At 51.9% G+C, this 22146-nt stretch overlaps 1 protein-coding gene across 1 annotated transcript in view; it reads right to left on the bottom strand.

The window, feature by feature from the left end:
- CEP250 (centrosomal protein 250) overlaps positions 1-17143 on the bottom strand; it is a 32199-nt gene extending 15056 nt beyond the window's left edge. Inside the window, 20 exon segments of the mRNA XM_086623131.1 lie at positions 949-1128; positions 1973-2142; positions 2347-2474; positions 3196-3389; positions 6152-6382; positions 6566-6712; positions 6994-7138; positions 8100-8282; positions 8719-8897; positions 9204-9365; positions 10334-10432; positions 10922-11018; positions 11411-11444; positions 11447-11503; positions 11591-11820; positions 14313-14419; positions 14880-15045; positions 15612-15694; positions 16387-16443; positions 17027-17143. Of these exon segments, the coding sequence (XP_086479257.1) occupies positions 949-1128; positions 1973-2142; positions 2347-2474; positions 3196-3389; positions 6152-6382; positions 6566-6712; positions 6994-7138; positions 8100-8282; positions 8719-8897; positions 9204-9365; positions 10334-10432; positions 10922-11018; positions 11411-11444; positions 11447-11503; positions 11591-11820; positions 14313-14419; positions 14880-15045; positions 15612-15694; positions 16387-16443; positions 17027-17143 (2766 nt within the window).
- Positions 17144-22146: the final 5003 nt, after the last annotated feature.

Below are 22146 nucleotides of genomic sequence, written 5' to 3'. Positions count from 1 at the left end.
TGTGATTGAATCTCCAACAAACTCCAAGCCATCTAACGCAAAATGCGTGCCATTTCTTAAGGGCCTTGCTGCTGAGGGGATCCCTCCTCTTCTGCTGTCCCGTTTGCCTTTCAATAGCCACTTTTGCACCCAGTTGGCAGCAGAGAAAACGCCAGGCTGCCAGAGGGCTGCAGCTGGCAGTTCCTTCAGAAAACTCCGCAATTCTAAGGGGGGGTGCTGAAAATTACATCAGTTTTAGGGTGCTGAACAGGCTTTGGGAAAGGTCTGACATCCCAGGGACACGCTGCCATCTCCGAGCGCTGCCCTGTCCTTTCCATACCTGCAGACACAGCTGCGGGCACTGCTGCCCCCGGGCAGTCTGCACAAAGAGGCCTTTGGGCAGCACACAAGGAGGACTCTGCGTGCAGGACACGGTTGCTTTGGCACAGGAGGTCTGGGCGCAAAAGAGCTTCCAGCAGGTGACTCAAAACACCGCCCAGAAGACACCTCTGTTTGACTGCTCCAAAATATTTCAGGGGAGGCTTTAAAAGCTTTTTCCTTTGGTCAACAATCCCATGGTGCCCACCCATCCTCTCCAGAAAAAAATAAAACATCCTCCTGGGCATTCAGTGCTCCAAACTCAGTTTGGTCTTAAATGGAGTTAAGGCTATAAGCACGTATCAGTTAATATCAAAAGAGGACTGTTGAGAGAACTGTGACGATACTCTAAGTCTTAAAAAAGCCAGAACACAATAGCAGCACAAAAATCTCAACTGAAAGGTGATGGTTTTGCCTGGTTTCCTATGAGAGGTCACGCACCAGTCCCAAAGATAGCCCTGCACACTTTCACCTCACCAAATTCAATGTAGAAAACACAAAGGGTGTGCTCCACACAGCCCGATACCCAGCCATCTTCCACAGCATTAGCCTTGCAAAAAACCACACAAATTCTCTTTTCACAGGCTTTACCTCCTGCTTGGCATTTTCAACTCTGATTCGTTCCTCTTCTTGTCGAGCTTGTGCGGTAGCAACTTTCTGCTGCATATCAAACAGCTTCTTCTCGTGCTCCCCTTCTGACTCTGCCTTCTCTTTTTCCCATTGCTTGAGGATCTCCTGCAGCTCTGAATGGTGCCTTTCCCGCTCGCTTGCCTGAGGAGTGGAGGAAAAGACTTCAAGATGAAGTCCCAGCCAAGCTCCTCAAAAAAAAAAAAAAAAGCAAAGCTTCATCCCTCCCACAAACCTCAACCTGAACAGTGCAGAGCAGTGGCTCTGTGCCCTCCATAAATCATAACTTATCAAGGAACTTAAAAGGAGGGTCAGCAGGTGGAAGGATCATAGAATCACTTAGGTTGGAAAAGACCCTTAAGATCATTGAGTCCAACCATAAAGAAAAGGAGACGTTACCTTCCCCTCTCTGACAGCTGCCTGTTCCCTAGCACTTCTCTCCTCAGGATTCCTCTTGATTCTGAGTCTCTAGTTTCAAAGCTTACCTCCCTTTTGTTCAGTGAAAAGGTGCGGATGGACTGCAGGGTGTGAACGAGACCAGCAGCCTGATGCCCTAGGCACAAGATAGCTGAGAACTGAAGTACCAGGAACAAGGGGCCTGTTCCCTATGCCCCAAGCCCAAAGATAACACCTCTGTCAACCATGAGAAGACAGAAAAAAAGGAAGGAAGTTCCCGTGACTGCAGTAGGCAGCACTGGTAGCAGTCTACTTCATGGTAGACGACAGCCTGTTGATCCTACCCCTTTGCAGCCTACCCTTTGCAGCAAACCTTCATTTGAACTCCTCTTAGGCCCACACTGAATCTGTGGCTGCATTAACTGTCCCAGCATAGTTCTGTGGGTCTTCACATGCCTTCAAGCACGGGCTATCGGCTCTGCTGTCTGGCCTATGGCAGAGGATGGCTGCCATTTCACACGCTCAGGCTATTTTCTTCTAAAGCCAGCCCCCAAAGATTGCTTGAACAACTCAGAAGCACAGTGTTTCCTACCAGGTCTTGCAGGAGCTGGTTCACTTCAACTTCATGGTCAGTTTCCCGAAGTTTGAGGGAATTGCCATACTGCTGTTGTGTCTGCAGGAGCTGTCCCGCCATATTTTCCCGCTCCTGGTTAATGCGAGATCTCTCTGCTTCCAGCTCACCTTGGAGGCACTTGACTTCCCCTGCCAACACGACAAATGGCAAGATTCAGAGTCAACACAAACAATGGTTCTGGCTTACTGACCTTAAGCCATCGGAATTTCAGTGCAGGAGGGATCTGCCTCCAGCCCCCCGACTCCGCAGAAGCACGGCGGACACACAGCTGATTTTATACCGTCTGCCCTGGGCAGGGGGATCCCCAAAAACAAAGCACACGACGTGCTCACCTTGTATCACCTCCTTGGCCTGCGTGACCGTGTGCAGTTGGATTTCCAGCCGGCTCCTGGCGATCTGCAGCTCAGAGGAGTGCTGCTGAGCCTCAAACAGGCTGGATTCCAGGGTCTCCTTCACTGACCTGCAAGTTGGGAACACACAGAGAAATGACTTTCCTGCTCCTCACACCCACAGGAGTTGTTCCAGTAAGAAGGCGGTCAAGATCCCTACGCCCGAGTACGGGAAAGGGCTTGCACGGAAACTTGTACACAGCAAACACAGAAATCTGCTGTTTAGAAGAGCAGTGCAGCCCCTCCGAGGCAAGAAGGAGAACAAGCACATATTTGAGATCGTGCCCAATACAGAACCCAGACATCGATGATGGGCAAGAACTCTGAAGACCGGCAAGAATTCAAAAGAGGCTTCCCTGCTGGTGGTGGAACCACCTCTAGGTCCTGCACCATAGGTAGCAAGAGTTAGCTTAGAAACAGAAGGCCCTCAAGATTTCCAGCAGGAGGCCTCTAGCTTCAGCCTAAACAGCAGTGTCCTCCTCTCAACGTCCGGCTGCCATCCGGAGCCAAGCTGGCTTGCTTTGGACTTCACACAGGAATGTACAAGGGGGCATAAACATGTGCCCAAGGCTCAGGAGAGCTTTGCTCACTTTAGCTGTCACAAAAACAACATTCAAATCTTGGCATACTGTTGAGTTTTTTTCTGCTCTGGACTCTTCTGTTTTCTGCCCATGGAAGGTGAAAACAACTGAAAAGCACATGGGATGCAATAAATCCTCATGTAACCATTACCACCTCCATAATCACAGACATGAAATAACGTCCTGCCTGGGGTCTCCTTCCTGCCCTTACCTGGCCTCTGCCAGCTGCTCTGACAGGCCTCGTCTGTCTCGCTCCATGGCTGCCAGTCGCACCTCCAGGGCAGCCTTCTCACGTGCCAGCAATTCCTTCTCTTTGGACAGCTTGGCCAGTGCTTGCCCTTGGCGAGAGGACTCCTGGCGCAACTGCTCCAGACCACTGCTGGCCGACTCTTGCTGGCGGTAAACCTAAAAGTGGGACAAAACACAGTTAAGAGTCCTTTCTCTGGAGTTCGGGGCAGAGGCAGCCACTGTCACTTCTACCTCAGCCAGTGGAGAAAGAGCTCCGGCACTGCGAGCTGGAAGCTTAAGAGCATCTGCTCTCCACCGCAGTAACACGCTGGGCTGCCAAAAGGCCCTGGCACTGTTAACTTGAAAGTGATGTGCAAGGCCCTACTCAGTTGCCTGGGACCAGACAGCTCCTTCACAACAAACACACATACCCCAGACTACGTGTCTGCATGCAGAAATACTGCATTTTCCACAACTTCCACCTTGCAAACTGCAATTCATAGAATCATAGAATGGTTGGGTTTGGAAGGCACCTCAAAGATCATCCAGTTCCATTCCCTCTGCCATGGGCAGGGACACCTTCCACTACACCAGGTTGCCCAAAGCCTCATCCAACCTGGCATGAACACTTCCAGGGATGGAGTATCCACAGCTTCTCTGGGCAACCTGTGCCAGTGCCTCACCACCCTCACAGTGAAGATTTTCTTCCTTAGATCTAATCTAAATCTCCCCTCTTTCAGTTTAAAGCCATTGCCCCTTGTCCTGTCACTACACCCCTTGTCCAAAGCCCCTTTCCAGCTTTCTTGTAGCCCCTTGAGGCACTGGAAGGTGCTGGAAGGTCTCCCCAGAGCCTTCTCTTCTCCAGGCTGAACAGCGCCAACTCTCTCAGCCTGTCTCCACAGCAGAGGTGCTCCAGCCCTCAGATCATCTTTGTGGCCTCCTCTGGACCTGCTCCAACAGCTCCATGTCCTTCTGATGTTGGGGACCCCAGAGTTAAATGCAGCACTGCAGGGGGGGGTCTCACGAGAGCAGAGGGGAATTCTATCAGAATTTTCCAGTGCTGGAAATCTTCAGGAAAGGTTGGGCAAAAGCAACTGTGGTCTCTTAAGAAAGTGAAAACATACACATTTTCTCCTTCTAGGAGAAAAAAAAAAGATCAAAGTGTCACCTCCTTCAGAGTGTGAAGCAGTTGGATGCAACAAGGTGATGCTCGGCAGGGAAACAGCCTTTGTGGTGGCAGCGTCATTCAGAGATTCATGAAAGTCTGCCTGATGTAACCAAGGAGATGACAGACTGTACAATAGTTCAAGTCAACAACAACGGTTACTTGTCTTACACAAAGAAGATGTCTAATACACCTCGCTGGTATTCAAACTTGAAGATAAACCATGATTTTTTAGCTTTTGTCTTCACTGTAACACCTCTGCTGGGGATTTGCCAAACATACCACCTACCCCAAAACTCAGACTGTCTGACAGCGAACTGACCATCAGCAACAAACCTTTCTCTCCAAGTTATCCCATAATACTCAAGATGGTACATTAGGAAATTCACATGGAAACAACGACAAACTCCCGAGTCTCCTCCAGTGACACGATTCTCCCAAGCTCTTTCTCCAGGGCACCGGAATCAGACAGTCCAGAGTAAGGAGTCTTGTGTCATCACCTAGTTCTCATCTTCCTCCTCAAAGCCTAAAGAGGCTCCAGCAATTCACAGAACCAGAGAATCAGTTTGGTTGGAATGGACCTTGAAGATTGAGTCCAGCCGTTAACCTGCACTGCCAAGTCCACCCCTACAGCACAAGCGCCACGTCCACACGTCTTTGGAAGACCTCCAGGGAGGGGGACCTAACCACTTCCCTGGGCAGCCCGTTCCAATGCTCCACCACTCTTTCAATGAAGAATATCTCCAAATACCCAATCTAAACCTCCCCTGGCACAACTTGAGGCTGTTTCCTCTCCTCCTATCGCTTCTTACTTGGGAAAAGACACCAACACCCACCTGGCTACAGCCCCCTTTCAGGCAGCTGCAGAAAGCGAGAAGGTCTCCCCTCAGCCTCCTTTTCTCCAGGCTAATCAGCCCCAGGTCCCTCAGCCACTCCTCATAAGACTTGGGCTCCAGACCCTTCGCCACCTTCGTAGCCCTTCTCTGGACATGCTCCAGCACCTCCATGTCTGTCTTGTAGCGAGGGGCCCCAAACCGAACACGGTATTCCAGGTGCCGCCTCACCAGTGCCAAGGACAGGGGCACGAGCGCTTCCTTAGTCCTGCTGGCCACACTCTTTGATACAAGCCAGGATGCTGCTGGCCTTCGTGGCCACCTGGGCACACTGCCTGCTCATGTTCAGCCAACTCTCGACCAGCACCCCCAGCTCCTTTCCCCCCCCGGAGCACTGTTGCCTGTACAGCTTACAATACAATTTCAACAATTTCCCGGTGCCGTTCCCATTCAAAACGGTACAAGGCAGCAGACACTGAGGTCCAGCTTTCTCCTGCTCTCGAGGCTCAAACACACACAGTTCTGAAAGGTGCAGAACTCACAACCAAAAGCATAAATAGAAACACGCAGCCCTGGGTCTGGCCCCAGAAAAAGGATTCAGAGCTACACAGTTTGTTTCTTTGGCCACAGGCGAGAGTAGTAGCCCCGCTCGGATTCATGGACAACACAGGCATCTCTCTGCAGCTTATCAAAAGCCAAAAAAGAGGCCAATGCTGACAGGGGGGAGTAAAAGAATCTGGAGCAGCACAGGACAGCTCAGAGAATGGCAGAACAGCTCTGCAAGCCATCAACACGTTTCCGAACAGAAGGAAACAAAGCTGCCTGACCTACAGCACTACCAAGTGTCTCCTGGACAAAACCATTACAGAATCCAACAGATACAGCTGCACTGAGCCAACCAGCCACATGCCCACCCAGAAGCACCATGGTTTTGGTCTCACCTGACTGAGTTTCTCTTCACTTTCTTCCTTCTCCTCTGCCAGGGTCGTCAGCTCTATCTGCAGCCTCTCCTCTTGCTCCTCTGCTCTCTTCAACAGCTGCTCCAGGTGGGCTTTCTCTGCCTGGAGCTCTTCATTTGTTCTTTCACACAAGTGCAGCTTCTCCTGCTCACACATCTTGCCTCTCTCCATCTCGTTCGCTTTACCGGACAGAACTTCATTCTCTTGCTCCAGCTACAATCACAGAAGCACAGAGGAAACACAACACCGAAAGCTTTACTAGGGAGAAGGTTTGGCTCGGACAGAAAAAGGAACATTTCCATATTCAGTCAGATGTACTGTCAGAAGGCTGGAAGTCTGAGGAGAAGCAGCAGCTGGAGACAAACACCTGGCAAGACCTTTGGCAACTCTGCTCACCTGCAGCACAAGTTGGTTCAGCTGCACTTTATCCAGTGCAAGAGCTTCATTGATACGGCTCATGTTGGCTGCTGCCACACGCAGATCAGCAAGGTCAGCACTCAGCTTATCCTGAGCCCCTCTCAACTCTGCTGCTGACTGCTCTGCCTGAAGAGACAAAAGAACAACTCAACAACAGCAGCAGGAAAATCCCCCACTTTAAGCAGCAACTCCACATCCCCTTTGGTCTCTCTGACCTATTCCCAGTTCAGCGCTCCCAATGAGCACGTAGGGACCAACCACCCCAAAGAGCCTGTGTGGTCTGATCCCCATTTTCCAATAACAACAACATTGTTCCTGTCTTTTGTTGCCAGAAACAGCATCTGTGGTGGTTTTGCTCTCATAGCTCCCTCTCCTACAAGTGCTACCTAGCAATAAGGTGACTGTACCTTCTCCAGGGCCGTGGTGAGCTCATGTTTCTCTTGCTTCAGCAGATCCCTCTCAAGGTGCGATTCCTCCAGTCTCTCTCTTGCGACTACCAGCTCACTCTGTAATAATGAGTGTTTTCCTTCAAGCGCAGCCAAGTCCTTCAGTCTAGAAGAAGTGGAGAGACCAACAAATTTTTAATGTAAAAACGTTCTCGTTTCCAAAAGGAGGAGTACACACTATGTCCCTGATACAGCAGTTTGAACAATTTCCAACAGCCTTCTGTTTACACCTAAAGGATGCTGGAACTCCCTGACTGGAGCTGCATCACTCTTTGTCATTGATGCTGGTGAAACATTCATCTCTGAGAACATAAAACATGCTTCCTGAAATCACTGAACATTTTCAAAAAGTTCAGGTACTCTCAACTTAACAGCTTCCTACCTGTTAGCTCTCTCTCCTCTTTCTGGTATACTAGATACAAGACTTTCCACAGTTCTTTGGGTAAGACAGACGTTTTAAGTCCAGATTAATATTCCCACAATTACTCTTGCCTAAAGCAGTAAAACCATGACAGTGCCTGCAGTCTCTCTGGGGAGGAGGTCCATATGAATTTCCTGTCCATTAAGCAGTGGATCACAGGAGGATTCAGTTCCTACCATCGGACCCCCTGGCAGGGACCCCAGGAGGCTGCTAGCCCGATCTTCAGCTCAAAGCAGGTGGGGTCAGCTATGGGATCAGGCCAGGTTGCTCATGGCTCTGCTCAGTGGTGTCTTCCCAGTTGCCAGGGATGCAATCTGCACAACCTCTCAGAGCAACCTCTTCTGCTGCATGATTGCCTTCAGGGTTCAGGTTTTTGTTCTCCTGAAATCCAGTCTGAACCTCTTTAGTTTCAGCTCATGCCTGTCATCACCTACTCTGGTCAGGTCTGGAGTAATTTTTTAAAGGGTCAGAAAGAAAGCCCAAGGAGGCAGCTGTGCTCTGTGTTGGTAGGTAGCCAGACCTGCCCATGTGCTCTCTTCACCCTCCAAGGCCCCAAACGATGAGCATGCCAAATTCATTCTTTCATGGCAGGTCTCTCAAACTCCAGCAACGCCCACGCCCGCCCAGAGAAAGCTTTAAGACTCACAGGAGCTCCTGGTCACGATGTGCTCTCTCCATCATCTGTTGCTGCTCCACCTTTTCCCTCTGGGCCGAATCTTCCTTCAGCTGCAGTTCAGCGTTACTCTGACGCAGACGTGAGGCTTCTTGCTGCGCTACTTCAAGCTGCTGCTGTAGCTGTTCCCTGGATGTCTCGAGCTGTGCACAGTCACTGCAGAGACAAGGCTCAGTTAGAAGAACAAAGAGTCACAGATCCCATCTTCATCATTCCAGGGTGGAGTTGTGGGGAGCATGGTAAGGAAGATCTTGCTCTTCCCCTCGCAAGCTAACTGAAGAGGGAAAGAGAAAGGAAGGCAGGCGTTTGCCTTCCTTCAGGGAGAAGCAGTGGCCAGGAAAGGGCACCCAGAGAACAGCATTCAGAGAAGCAGTATGTCGAGAAGGAGGCGTCTTGGATTCCAACATCGTTCTGAATCTCCAAGGCAGCCTTAGGATACACAGTAGAGCATGAAAAGCAGTGACAGGAGGATGCTGAAGTGCCAAACAGAGGCATGCACATGGTAGGGCAGGCGAGTTCTTTGCCCACCACACCTCTGAACTCCCCGAATTGGAATTGCCTCTAGAACACAGGAGGAGGAGGAAACACTCGCCTTCTGAGGGCTTCTACCACAGACTGGAGGTGCTGCTGGTGGCTGCTGGATGTCTCGCGCTCCTCCTCCAGTTGCTCAAGCCTGTGCTGCAGCTTCCTGCACTTCTCTTCCTGCTCTCTGTGCTGCTGCTGCAGGAAATCAATAGAGTCCTGCCTGGCAGAAAGCTCTTCTTTGAGGGCCTGTAAGGAATGGGCAGGGAAAGAGCACAAACAAGCAATAAGGAGCAGGGAAGATGGCTCCAGAGAGCTGGGAGATGAAGCAAGCAGAGAGACAGCTCACCTGAAGGCAAAAGCTTTCATGAGGGGCTGGAGATCAAGGATAGAAAAGCAGGAGAACACAGAGCTGGTGAGACTGGCAAGGCAATACGGTAGCAAGAGTGGGAAGGCTAGAAAGAAACTGGCCAAGTAAAGGGAAAGGTTTGAAGCTGAGTGAGGCATTAGCAGCTGAGCCTGTGGCCAAAAGGGAAGACAAGCAGAAATTCTCACCTGTGTTGCACCTCGCCTCCTTGCCAGTGCTTCCTGAACCAATAGGAAGGCATGTTCTGCATCAGCGGAGCTCAGACAAGAAAGGATGTTGCTAGGCTCTGCATGCTGGGAGCTGTCAGCGCAGAGAACGCTGACCATGCTGTCGCTGTCATTTAACACCACCTGAAAGCCACATCAAGCTGTTAGTCTTTGCTCATACCACTTGACTTTTTGTATCTATTTCTCCTTTTTCCTTCCACTTCACCCTACAGTCATTAAAAACTCAATTGTCTTATTTCTTCAGTCAACAGAAAGGTTTTTTCCCTGTGAGTATGCCAGGGATTTCTGAATACAGCTACTATAAACAAGAAACAAGTGTGAAGTGGCTGGGGGCTGCCTGAACACTCAGTTTCTTGAAGCTCTTGGGTTTGATTTTGGTCTCCTTCAGCTTCTTGGAGCCACATACACGAGCACCAGACCAACACTGAAAATAGCAATGAAAGGAAACATTGATGCTTCCCAGGAAACAAGGAAGCTGAGGAATACTGGAAAATAGCGACAAAGAAGCTAATGTTTAAAATTACTCCGAGCAATAACACAAGAGGATAAAAATGACTAGATAAAGGGAAATAACTGATTTGTGAGAGGCTGTGTAAATGATCTGATGATTAAACCCCCCCTCCATAGAACGTAGTTTAGGACTAAGTTAAAGTTACCCCTAAACAGTTAGACCAGTTGCAGCTCTGGGGAGATAATGGTCGGTGGAGTGAAGGAGCAGAGTTGAGGAGTGCATCAATGGAGTCAGTAACTTTCATAAAAATCTGAAGAACAGAGTCATTGCTCAAGAATTACTCAAGCCTCCAAGAAACACTGGATACAAATGTCAAGCAGCCAACTCAGAAAGCACAGCCCAAGAGAGACCTTAGTGGGACAGTATAGGCAAAAGCACTGAAACTTCTAGTGACAGCTGGAGTGTCACAGGACAGCCAACTCGGACGTTACAACAGGCTTTATGTCAGAAAAAATGTATAAAAAATTAAACAGCCAGTATGTTAAACAACATACTTATCTATTCCCCGGGCTAGTCTGTTGCCTTCCTCAGGTACTTTTAAACCAAATCTACAGGGATGCAGTCCCAACTCTCTACTCACCTCAGTTATATTTTTTATCAGCTTATGGAGGGAAAGATTCTCTTCTTTGGCACCTTTGGTCAATGACGCTTCATACTCTCTCTCTAAGCAACTTGCTTCCTGAGAACAGAAGGAGGAAAGGGTGGGCAGGGAAGAGCTGCTCCCTGCTGTAGCCTTCCCATCCTCAGTGGCACTGTCATGCCAATGAGCCTCAGCCCTAGTGATTCCAGTATTCAATTTCTTCCCCCATGTATTCAATTTCTTCTTTGCTAAAACTAAGACCACAAAGACCAACAGCTGGTTTCTATAGATTGCCATCAAGCTGTCAGTTCCAAGGAGCTTTGATCCCTAGAGACTTCAAGGCACAGGCCGAAGAGCATTGGTGCAACCTCCCTGAGGAAGACACTGGAATTGGCTGCAGCTCCCCTGCCACTGCCTGCACCAGCACTGACTCTACATGGGCCTAGCACACCAGGAACATTTTGGCAATGTGCTTGATGTTCCCACACAGTCAGCATCCTTACCACTCCTCTGGAGGAAGCTACACCTCTCCGTGCTAAGGCTGGAGAGCAAACACTGCACAATCTCCCATAGAAAGGGAAAACCTACTAGAATCTCCACAGTGCAGTTAAGTGTTTTCATGGTCTTCTCCTTTTCCTCGTTCTGCTTCTGAGACTGCACAAGCAAGGCTGAGAGCTCCATCACCCTGAGAAGAGAAGGTCCACGTGCCATTCCAAAAGCATTGCACACCATCACCTGTTCAAGAGCCAAGCTGCTCCCAAAAGCATAGCAGAGAAAGCTCAACCCTGAACCTACAGCAAAGGCAACGTCGATCTCTACAGGGGATGTTGCAAAATGGCCCTTCTTGCCCCAAAGGCCCTCTGCACTCAGTCTTGCACGGAATTGTCAGGACAGAGGTGCTACACTGCTTATGACGGCCCTGGGCAAATTTCTCCCAACTCCTTTAGAACACCCCTGGCTGGCAAAAGGGCTGCACAAGAGACAGAGCTCTCTTGGTGCTGGTCTCAATTTCTCACCAAGAATCAGTTCACAGCAAAAACACTGTAATATGGAATTTCTTTTCCAGTCTTGTCTCACTCAGAAGAGCTTCTGTCAGTCAGACAGCTTTTCTGTCCTTTCTGTTGAAAACAATAGTTTGACTAAGGACAGAAACAAGGCTGGGCAGAACAGGTGTGTTTGAAACATGAACGCAGCCCATCTACGAATCCAAGAAGCAGCCACAAAAGATAACGTCACAGCACAGTTTAAAACACTTTTACCTGTCCTGAAGCTCCTTCTTCTCCAGGTCCCCCTTGACTTGGAAGCACATCACTTCCTGAGGCTTCTGGCTTATTTCCTGTCCCGCTTGCTGCTCTGCCTGATCCTTCAGGACAGGTCTACCCCGAGTGAGGGACTCCCAGAGCTGTACGCCGGAGTTTAGACTGGAGCAGTTTACAAGGATAGATCCAAAAAGCCTCAGTTGCTCTGCCTTCAGCTCTGACAAATCTCTGAAGCAAGATAAAGAAAGAGCTCGTGTTCACACCCCCATCTTTGTCAGCTGACTCCCTTTGGCAGTAAAAGCTGGCAGGAAAGACGACATCTTCGTTGGGGACAAGTCACTCATCCAACATTCTGGAATCAGGACACATCTTGACAGTGGAGCAAGGAGTCCACTGGATAGTTGAGGAATGAGCCTGTTTTCTCCTCACAGAGAAGAAGGAACAGATGGAACAGCCAGAAGGCTTCAGGGACCTCCGATTACTCTTACTAATTGTTGCTCCTCCCCTATCTTAGTAACATTAATAGATGAATTTTATCAGGGTCTCCAGCTTTTGTACCTAGGGGATCTGCCTTAAGCAACATATTCTTATCAGCGCTGGGACAGCTACCAGGCTCGTGACAACATCTGTATCAGCAACATTTCAGGAAGGTGGTGGGAGAATAAGCCTAAGACGTTGTAACAAAAAAAAAGCACAAATAACACAAGAATTAAATAGCAGGGCAGGCAAACTCCCACATTAAGGAAAGCTTATAAATGGCTGACAGGAATCCAGGGTTTGGAATGGCATGCTGACACCAGAAGAATGTACTATTAAGGCTATGCTATTGTTGTTTGTGTAGAAGGCAACTGTGAGAAAGGAACCTCAGAGAGCCAGGAACAAGGAACAATCAGTTGCCTGACCAACTTGGTGGCCTTTTACGATGGGGTGACAGCATCGGTGGACAAGGGTCGACCAATGGATGTCATCTACCTGGACTTGTGCAAAGCTTTTGACACTGTCCCGCACGACATTCTTCTCTCTAAATTAGAGAGTCATGGGTTTGATGGATGGACCACTCGGTGGATAAGGAATTGGCTCAATGGCCGCACTCAGAGAGTAGTGGTCAACGGCTCGATGTCCAAGTGGAGACCGGTCACGAGTGGCGTCCCTCAGGGGTCCGTGTTGGGCCCGGCCCTCTTCAACATCTTTGTCGGTGACGTGGACAGTGGCATGGAGTGCACCCTCAGCAAGTTCGCCGATGACACCAAGCTGTGTGGTGCCGTCGACACGCTGGAAGGGAGGGATGCCATCCAGAGGGACCTTGACAGGCTGGAGAGGTGGGCCCGTACCAACCTCATGAAGTTTAACCAGGCCAAATGCAAGGTCCTACATCTGGGTCGTGGCAATCCCAGGAATAAATACAGACTGGGTGGTGATTGGATCGAGAGCAGCCCTGAGGAGAAGGACTTGGGAGTACTGGTGGACGAGAAGCTCAATATGAGCCGGCAATGTGCTCTTGCGGCCCAGAAGGCCAACCGCGTCCTGGGCTGCATCAAGAGGAGCGTGGCCAGCAGGTCGAGGGAGGTGATTCTCCCCCTCTACTCTGCCCTTGTGAGACCTCACTTGGAGTACTGCGTCCAGTTCTGGAGCCCCCAACATAAGAAGGACATGGACCAGTTGGAGAGGGTCCAGAGGAGGGCCACGAAGATGATAAGAGGGCTGGAGCACCTTTCCTATGAGGACAGGCTGAAAGAGTTGGGGCTGTTCAGCCTGGAGAAGAGGAGGCTCTGGGGTGACCTTATAGCGGTCTTCCAGTACCTCAAGGGGGCCTACAGGAAAGATGGGGAGAGGCTGTTCAGGAGGGCCAGTTATGATAGGACAAGGGGTAATGGTTTTAAAATAGAGGGAGGTAGGTTCAGGTTGGATATTAGGAAAAAATTTTTTACTATGAGAGTGGTAGAACACTGGAACAGGTTGCCCAGAGAGGTGGTGGATGCTCCATCCCTGGAGACGTTCAAGGCCACGTTGGACAAGGCCCTGAGCAACCTGATCTAGTTGGAGATGTCCCTGTTCCTTGCAGGGGGGTTGGACTGGATGACCTTTGAAGGTCCCTTCCAGCCCTAACCATTCTATGATTCTATGATTCTATAAAAAGGAGGTTTCAAACTATGCGAAATAAATTGGATAAATGCAGTAACAGGGTAGAGAAGCTCTATTCTTTCTCTCAACAATGCTGGTACAGGAATAAGCAGATACAAAACGACCAGAAGAAAAGTAAGCTGGAAATGAGAAGAAAAAGAATATAGATAGCCATGAATGATCTTTCCATCAGGAGCAGCAGGAAAAGAAACTCAGTAACATTTAAGGCAGATTTTCATCACTCTCTATTAATAAAGGCACTGCTCTACACGCTGCCTGCGTAGCTTTGGTGAGTCTCCTCCAATGTGCCCACATGTGCCTGTGTCCGTGCCAATATGCCCAAACATCACCATCGCCGAGTCATCTGGTCAGAGCCTCTGCCCTGCTCCTAGCCCAGGCCCCTCGGTTTTATCGGAAAACCAGCACAAAACAAAATGATCCTGAAAAATAGCCTCGGGCACGCTTAACGGCATTGCTTCAGACTGCCAAAGGAGAAATCATAGCTCTGGGCGCAACTAACGTACCATGGAGGCTCAAAAGCAGCTCTGAAGGGCAGCTACACTTTCTCTGCAAGAGATGTAGCCTTAACTTCTACTCACCGGTCGGTGGCAGTCTTCATTTCCAGGAAACGGCGGCGGAAGGTCACCACCTGACGCCACAGGCTGAGGAGACGGTTCCGTTCCCCCCTTAAGTAGCTGTCATAAAGCTAAACGTGCAAAGACAAGAAGAAATGCCAACTCAGCCTGCGCCGTCACCGCACAAGTCTTTCAGAGAGGAGACGGTACAGCTACCATCACCAGGTCTCCTTGAGGAACGATTCCAACAGGGGCATCAAGGACTGAACAGGCCCCACAGAAGCGTCCTCAGCAGACCTGCCACCTGATGTCAAGGAAGGGAACATCCACGCTCCTCCCACAGGAGTGGATATCAGCAACAGTGAGCATTTCTCTTGAAGCCCATGCAGTACGGTCACAGCAGGTGAGCAACCTCCATCAACACAAGTTGCTGACACTCCCCCATCTCACACCCCTCTCTTCTGCTCCTCAACACCAACACATCCTCAGCAAAGACACAACTGTCACAGAGCAAGTTCTCCAGCTCAGAAATAAAATGCATTCTCATTTCACTCTGGCCTCACATCTGACACCCCTGTAGCCTGTCCTCACCTCACGTTCATTGCGCCATTCGCTCTCCTTCCACTCCAGCTCCTCCCGGGCCCTCATCCAATCCGCCATCAGTTTCCCGACATCTTCTTTAAGGGCGGAATTAACCTCATTGGCTTTACCGAGGTGGTCCCGCAGCAGAGCGTTCACTTCTGACAGATTCTCACACCTTGCAAAGGGAGAAACAGCAAGGAGGTCACTGAACAACCATGACCCACAAGCAGCATCCCGTGATTTCCCACCTCCCTCAACACCGACTTTGTGGTCAAACTGACAGGCAGCAAAAGTGCTTTCTAGGATTAACTAAGATCTCTCGGTGATGGCAAACGCATTTGCTTCAAGCCTTCTGTTTCCATTTACAATTTTGGTTTCCCCTTTCTCTTCAACTTTGATGATGCCCACAGTTCACATCTTGCCTCCCCTTCACGCTGTCTGACCACTGGACGCATCGCCTTTCTCTAGCATCGTCCCAAGTCACTCACCTACTGAACTACAGAATAATTCCGGCTGGAAAGAGACCTTTGGAGGTCACTCGGAATCACCCCCCACTCAAAACAGAGCTGTTCAGTGCACAGCACTATTACTGCCCCACAGACAACAGACTGTGGACCTCTCTCCTTCCACAGCACCTTGCCCAACCGCTTCCCTTGGGGACACTCAGTAGCACTGACAGGTTTTCCCCCACTTCCATAAGCACCACGATACCAAGTAGGAGGCAACGCCTGGTCCTTGTACCTTTGCTGCTCCTCTTCCACCTGAAGCAGTGCTTTCTCTAGGCTGTGCTCTTCTGTGGCTTCCCACCTGCCTGGAAGGCACCCCTGAAGAAGAATGGAAAGGTTTAGTCCAATTCTTGTGTTCCCTTCCCTACTATTAGCAGCCATCACTTTCCCCTCTGTTTGTTGGGTATCTCAGCAGCTCGTGGCTTCTCCCAGGCATAGCGGTAGCCTGACAACAGAGAGGAAGGGAGGGCAAGGGTGTTACTCAACGGGAGTAGCTCTCCTACTGTTGTGCTCTCCCAGGAAGGCATCCTCAGCTCACAACCGCCAGCGCTCCCTTTGACTCAAACCCTGGGAATGCTCTCCTACTCTCCCACCCTCCGTTGCCAGGTTTACTTCAGCTGTGAGGCAGAAAGAAAAGCACAGAGCCAGCTCTGTATGTTGAACACCAGCACTCTCGCCTTCTGAAATGCTGAGTTTCAACCAATTCTTTTTCAGAGACGGCCAGACAGCGTTACAGGCAGTGCAGCTCCTGACGCCTCGGACAAAATGGTACTCCCCCAATAAAGACTCCTTTCCCAAAACTACAATCCTTCTGGGTAGGGTTTTCTGGAACTACTGGCTGCTCTAAGAACGGCAACTGCACGAAACACTGACGGGCAAACTTACAGCGCTTCTTTAAAGCCCCAGGGAGCAAAATTTTGTCTTCCTCTGACCTTGCTTTGGGGAGGGTTTTTTTTGCCGGCATTACCGCACTCTACGCACTGTCTTCAGCCAGCAACCGGCACACTCACCCCTCCTGCCTCCCCCTGCTGCTCCAGCTCTCGACAGCGAGTCCGGTACTGCAGCACCTGCACGGGCACACGGAGTGAAGATGAGCAAACGCAGCTTTTAACACGCAGCTTCTCCTGCACTGGCTTTTCTCCAAGTCTTTCCAGCCCAAGCTCAGCCCGTTTCACGGTGCTGCTGATCCAGCCGGCGAGGAGTCGTTGGGATGTCGGGAAGCTCCGCTTCTCCAACATTAAGGAAAGCGGGCCGGGGTTCCCTTCGCACGCAGCGCTCCGTGCTCATCCCACAGCAGCGACGGGAAGCAGAGCGAGGGGAGCCCCGGGCAGCCGTGCCCGGCCTGCGGCCACCGCGCTCCCCGTCGGCCTTTGCAACGGGCCGCAGCCGGCCCCGCTCCCGCCCGGGCTCAGCCTCCCGCTCACCGGGCCGCACGGCGGCGGCCGCACGCCCGGCATCCCCGCGGGAGCGCGGAGACCGACCGAGGGGCCCGGGGGGGGCAGCGGCAGCGCCAGGCGCCCCCCGCGCGGGGCCGGGCCGGGCCGGGCCGGGCGGAGCAGCGGCGGCTCCCGGGGCCTCCGCCGAGCTCCGGCCCCGCCGCCGCGGCCCGGCCCCGGGCAGCTCCCCCCGGGCGGGCGCCGCCGCGCTCACCTTCGCCTGCAGCCGCCGCACCAGCCCCGCCTGGCGCTGCTGCGCCTCCTGCGCGCTCCGCAGCCGGCGCCGCAGGCAGCCCCGGCCCCGCGCCTCCGCCGGGGCCGCCGCCGCCATCGCGCGCGGCCCCGCCCCGCCCCCCCGGGACCGCCCCCCCCCCGCCGGGCGCGGCCGGGAGCGGGGCCGCGGGCCGGGAGCGCCGCGCCCGGCCGGGGCCGCTCCGTGGCGGCGGTTCGCGTTCCGCTCCGCGCCGGGCCGCGGTGCTGCCGCGGGGGAGAGGCCGCCCCGGCAGCGCTGAGCCCGGCGAGCGCGGCTCGGAGCGTCAGCGGCCGCGGAGAGCGCGGGGAGACGGTCCCGGGCGCCGGAGGGGCGGGGGGGACGGGGACACACCGCAGGGACGGTGGGAAAGCGCCATGGCACGGGGAGGGCAGCGCGAGCGCTCTCCCAAAATCCCAGCGTCAGCCCTTGAGCGCCGCTGGAGCAGGAGCTCCCGTCTGGCGCGACACCCCAACGCGCAGAGAACAGGGTGGGATCTTTTCCTGCCGGTTCTGCAGCAGGAACGGCCCCGGCTGCGAGCAGGGAGCGAAGCCTCCCAAGGTGGTGACGCAATCACGAGCAGGTCACTGCCGCAGTGTGACTCGCTGCACTTTTAGCTCGTGTCTTGTTTTTCTCTCTTAAGGCTGTGCAGATGGTCATCTCCAACAGAGTCGAAGCCTGAACATGGTTTGAGATGGATTCAGCCCCGTGTTTGCACGTAGCTGAAGTGTCATTAGAAATCTGGGCAACATCAAAAATACTCAGAACTGGGGGTAGCGCGTTGTGAAGCAGAGATTACAAAAAAGGCTTTAGGGAATGAGCTCTGAAAACCTTTAGACAAAGTGGCTGAAGGAGCTCTACATTATTGATCAGAAGATGAAGAGAGAGGTTAATTTAAAGCTATAAATTCCTGTCAAACAAGACCAAGATAGAAAAGAAATCAAATTTCTGAAACTGCAGCTGGACAAGTTCGATCTATAAAGACGATGCCCTTCCGTGCACAGCACCGCTGCTGGGTGAGGGGGTCGTTCTACGCTGTCTCAACTTTTCATCTCTTCCTGAAGTGCTGCTCTGAGAGAGCTCAGTGTCTCTGCGTGTGTCTAAGCACCACGGTGGCCGCTGTCTCCAAAGGGACTCACTGTCAGAGTCACCACAAGCAGCTAGATGGCTCCAACCATGTGCTCTCACACCCTCCTGCCCTGCTGTGCCTGGGGTGTGGGACGTGGTGGGGGCAGCTCTGGGCACTCTAAGGCTCCTGTGTCCTTGGATCTACAGTGGAAACAAGAGTTGCCCAGTCTTGCTATCAAAATGCTGTGGCCTCAGCTGGGCTGTCGTCATGGGACTTGATTCCCAGTGGCCCAGCTTTGGTTTTGCCTGTAGTGTTTCAGGTGAACTCCTTGCATAAGGTCTCCTGAAATTCTTGTTCCAGATCTTCACCACTTTGAGACTACTCAGATCCCAAAACAACTGGCTTTCCATTGATGACAAGTGACATCCGAAAGTGCTGTTTCCTGTTTCATGCTGTGCCTGGCTTTCTGGACCTGCCACATACACATCATTGCAGCAGACAGGTACCTTGTAGTACTAGTGTTCTTGAGACAGGACATGCAGTGGATGGTACCCCTGTGCTTCTCTCTAGGTTTGTCCCATCTGTAGCTTACTACTGCTCAGAGGCCTAGCCAAGTCTCCTGATAACCAGTGACACGATTCTTTCTTTGGAATCATAGAACCATAGAATCACAGAATGGTTTGGGTTGGAAGGGACCTCAAAGATCATCTAGTTCCAGCCCCCCTGCCATGGGCAGGGACACCCTCCACTACACCAGGTTGCCCAAAGCCCCATCCAACCTGGCCTTGAACACTTCCAGGGATGGGGCAGCTACAGCTTCTCTGGGCAACCTGGTCCAGTGCCTCACCACCCTCAGAGTGAAAAATTTCTTCCTTATATCCCATTGAAATCTCCCCTCTTTCAGTTTAAATCCATTGCCCCTTGTCCTGTCACTACACACCCTTGTAAAAAGCCCCTCTCCAGCTTTCCTGTAGCCCCTTTAGGCACTGGAAGGCTGCAATAAGATCACCCCGGAGCCTTCTCTTCTCCAGGCTGAACAGCCCCAACTCTCTCAGCCTGTCTCCATGGCAGAGGTGCTCCAGCCCTCGGATCATCTTCGTGGCCTTCCCTGGACCCGCTCCAGCAGCTCCATGTCCTTCTGGTGTTGGGGACTCCAGTTTTTTATTTATCATCATGACATTGTAGCACAGCCTTTTAAAAGCATGCTGCAATTTCCCATGTTAGTAGGAACTTTATTATCTTGGTTTTGCTCTGGCCCGAGACAAGAGCAATTTTTCATTATAGCATCTCTGAGTTTTCTGCAATTCTTTCCTTTCGAAAAGCACAGAGCTGTTAAGTTCCTTCCTGAAATGATCTACTCATACTTTTAAAAAATCAGTCTCCAAAAAGCTGTTGTGCAGTGGTCTAAATTCTCACAGAAACAGAAAGTTCTTTAGTTTCAATAAGCAAAAGCAAAGTGACAGCAAATGGCTTAATATAGAGAGTTTACTCAACTGGATCTTGTAAGTCCTTTCTGGAAATTGATTCACCTGGGAAAGGACAATGAAATTCCTGATAGATCACTAGAATAAAGATTTCCATGTGCAGGTCAAACTGCAAGTTTGCAGCAGTGAACAAATTCTGACTCTTGGCATCACGTATCCAACGGAGCCTCCTTGGAGCCATGTTGGGATGACCAACTGTATATGGTATATTTTAGAGCACACCCAGGGAGTCCTGGGCTCCATGGGCAAGCCCGGCATTTTTTGTTTGGCTCAGCCCCTGCCTTTATTCCGCAGCGTCCTCTGGCAGATCAAGCAGGTGATCTGAGCTTTCCCTGAGAAGGACCCTGTGGCTGTCAGCTGGCTGGAGTTCAGCAGCAGGGCTGCATCCGAATGAGAACCACCTACAGATGGCAATATGATCACAAGGCATGTGCTTCAGGGAGCACATCAGGTGTTAGTGTGTGCCTGTGCCCACGCCACTGTGGCTCCAGCATCTACCTCCCTGTTGCATAGAACATGCAAGTGTATTGGCCTGGGTAGGGCCTTTTGTCCTCAGGGAATGGCAACTTTTTCGACGCTCTGTGATGTTCCTTTGGCTCCCCGCAGTGATCCCTTCCTCTGGCCCACTCTGGATGTCCAGATGTCCTCTCTGGATGCCTGAATGTCCAGAAAGCGAGAAGGTCTCCACTCAGCCTCCTTTTCTCCAGGCTAAACAGCCCCAGGTCCCTCAGCCGCTCCTCGTAAGACTTGGGCTCCAGACCCTTCGCCACCTTCGTAGCCCTTCTCTGGACACGCTCCAGCACCTCCATGTCTGTCTTGCAGCAAGGGGCCCCAAACCGAACCCGGTATTCCAGGTGCCCCCTCACCAGTGCCAAGGACAGGGGGACGAGCGCTTCCCTAGTCCTGCCGGCCACACTCTTTGATACAAGCCAGGATGCTGCTGGCCTTCGTGGCCACCTGGGCACACTGCCTGCTCATGTTCAGCCGACTCTCGACCAGCACCCCCAGCTCCTTTCCCCCCCGGAGCACTGTTGCCTGTACAGCTTACAATACAATTTCAACAATTTCCCGGTGCCGTTCCCATTCAAAACGGTACAAGGCAGCAGACACTGAGGTCCAGCTTCCTCCTGCTCTCGAGGCTCAAACACACACAGTTCTGAAAGGTGCAGAACTCACAACCAAAAGCATAAATAGAAACATGCAGCCCTGGGTCTGGCCCCAGAAAAAGGATTCAGAGCTACACAGTTTGTTTCTTTGGCCACAGGCGAGAGTAGTAGCCCCGCTCGGATTCATGGACAACACAGGCATCTCTCTGCAGCTTATCAAAAGCCAAAAAAGAGGCCAATGCTGACAGGGGGAGTAAAAGAATCTGGAGCAGCACAGGACAGCTCAGAGAATGGCAGAACAGCTCTGCAAGCCATCAACACGTTTCCAACAGAAGGAAACAAAGCTGCCTGACCTCCAGCTGAGACTGCCGCCATCGGTGGCCTGCAAAGGCCTTCTTACCAAGGCCAAGCTGCGGGGAGAGCGCCCGTTTCACTCGCTTTCCCCTCCTCCCCATCCATTCCCGTCCCATCCCTTGCCTCTGCCTGGGAAAGGTCTCGAGTTTGTCACTAAGGCCCTTCGGAGAACAGCCCAGCTCTCCCGCAGGCTGCCTGGCGCAGCAGCAAAGCCGAAAGCAAATCATCTCGGGAGAGCACCGGCGCTTTTTGTGCTGAAGCACAGACGGAAGGAAAAACACCCACTCTCTTGCCCCACCTTCCATCCCTGGTGTGTGCTCTTGGCCCCTTCATTTTCATAACACCGAACGGCTGGGAACTCAGGGGGTTAAGTCAGGCGACAGCTCCTAACAGCTCACTTGTGCAAGTCAAGAACTAGGAGAGTCTTTCCTGAGCCACATCTTTACCCACCGCTTGCTTTGTCCTACTCAAAAAGCGCAGTCCGGCAAATATTCTTTAAACTTTTTTTAATAAACAATCACTGTCACACATCACGTGTGTCTGGGAAGGGCAGGACAGAGGATGGCTGCCATGCTGTGGCTGCTCCTCTGCAGCAAAAGAGCGTTCGGAGACTGATCCAGCCTTCGGGACTCTGCCCCCAGAGCAGCAGCTTCGGGCTCCCTGAGCACAGCTGCTGAGGAGCGAGGCAGCTCCTGGTGAAGGTCCGACGGCTCCTGGCTGGTCTTGGCACAGCGTTCAGTATAGTCCTGCTGGGATTGTCGTCCTTGGGCCAGCTGCCTCTGCAGAAGGGACACCTGGAAGAGGCGAAAGGCCGAGCTCAGACAAGCCCACGCTGGTAGCACCATCCGTAGCTCCGCAGTACCGGCTCTCAGGGAAGATGCACCCTCTAACTCCAGCCCTGGCCAACACTTTGTCCTTGTGGAATGAAGCAAGAAGTTCCCAGAGTCGCCCTGAACTGACCTCACATGAGCAACAATCCCGAGCCCCTTTCTGGCACAGCATTCACACCCACGGCACGGAGACGTGACACGCACGCTAAGAGCATCTCCCAGGAAGCGAGAGACCGAGTTC

Source organism: Tauraco erythrolophus, chromosome 18 (genome assembly GCF_009769465.1).
Source record: "Tauraco erythrolophus isolate bTauEry1 chromosome 18, bTauEry1.pri, whole genome shotgun sequence".
Lineage (NCBI taxonomy): Eukaryota > Metazoa > Chordata > Aves > Musophagiformes > Musophagidae > Tauraco > Tauraco erythrolophus.
This window is presented reverse-complemented; position numbering and strand designations above follow the sequence as displayed.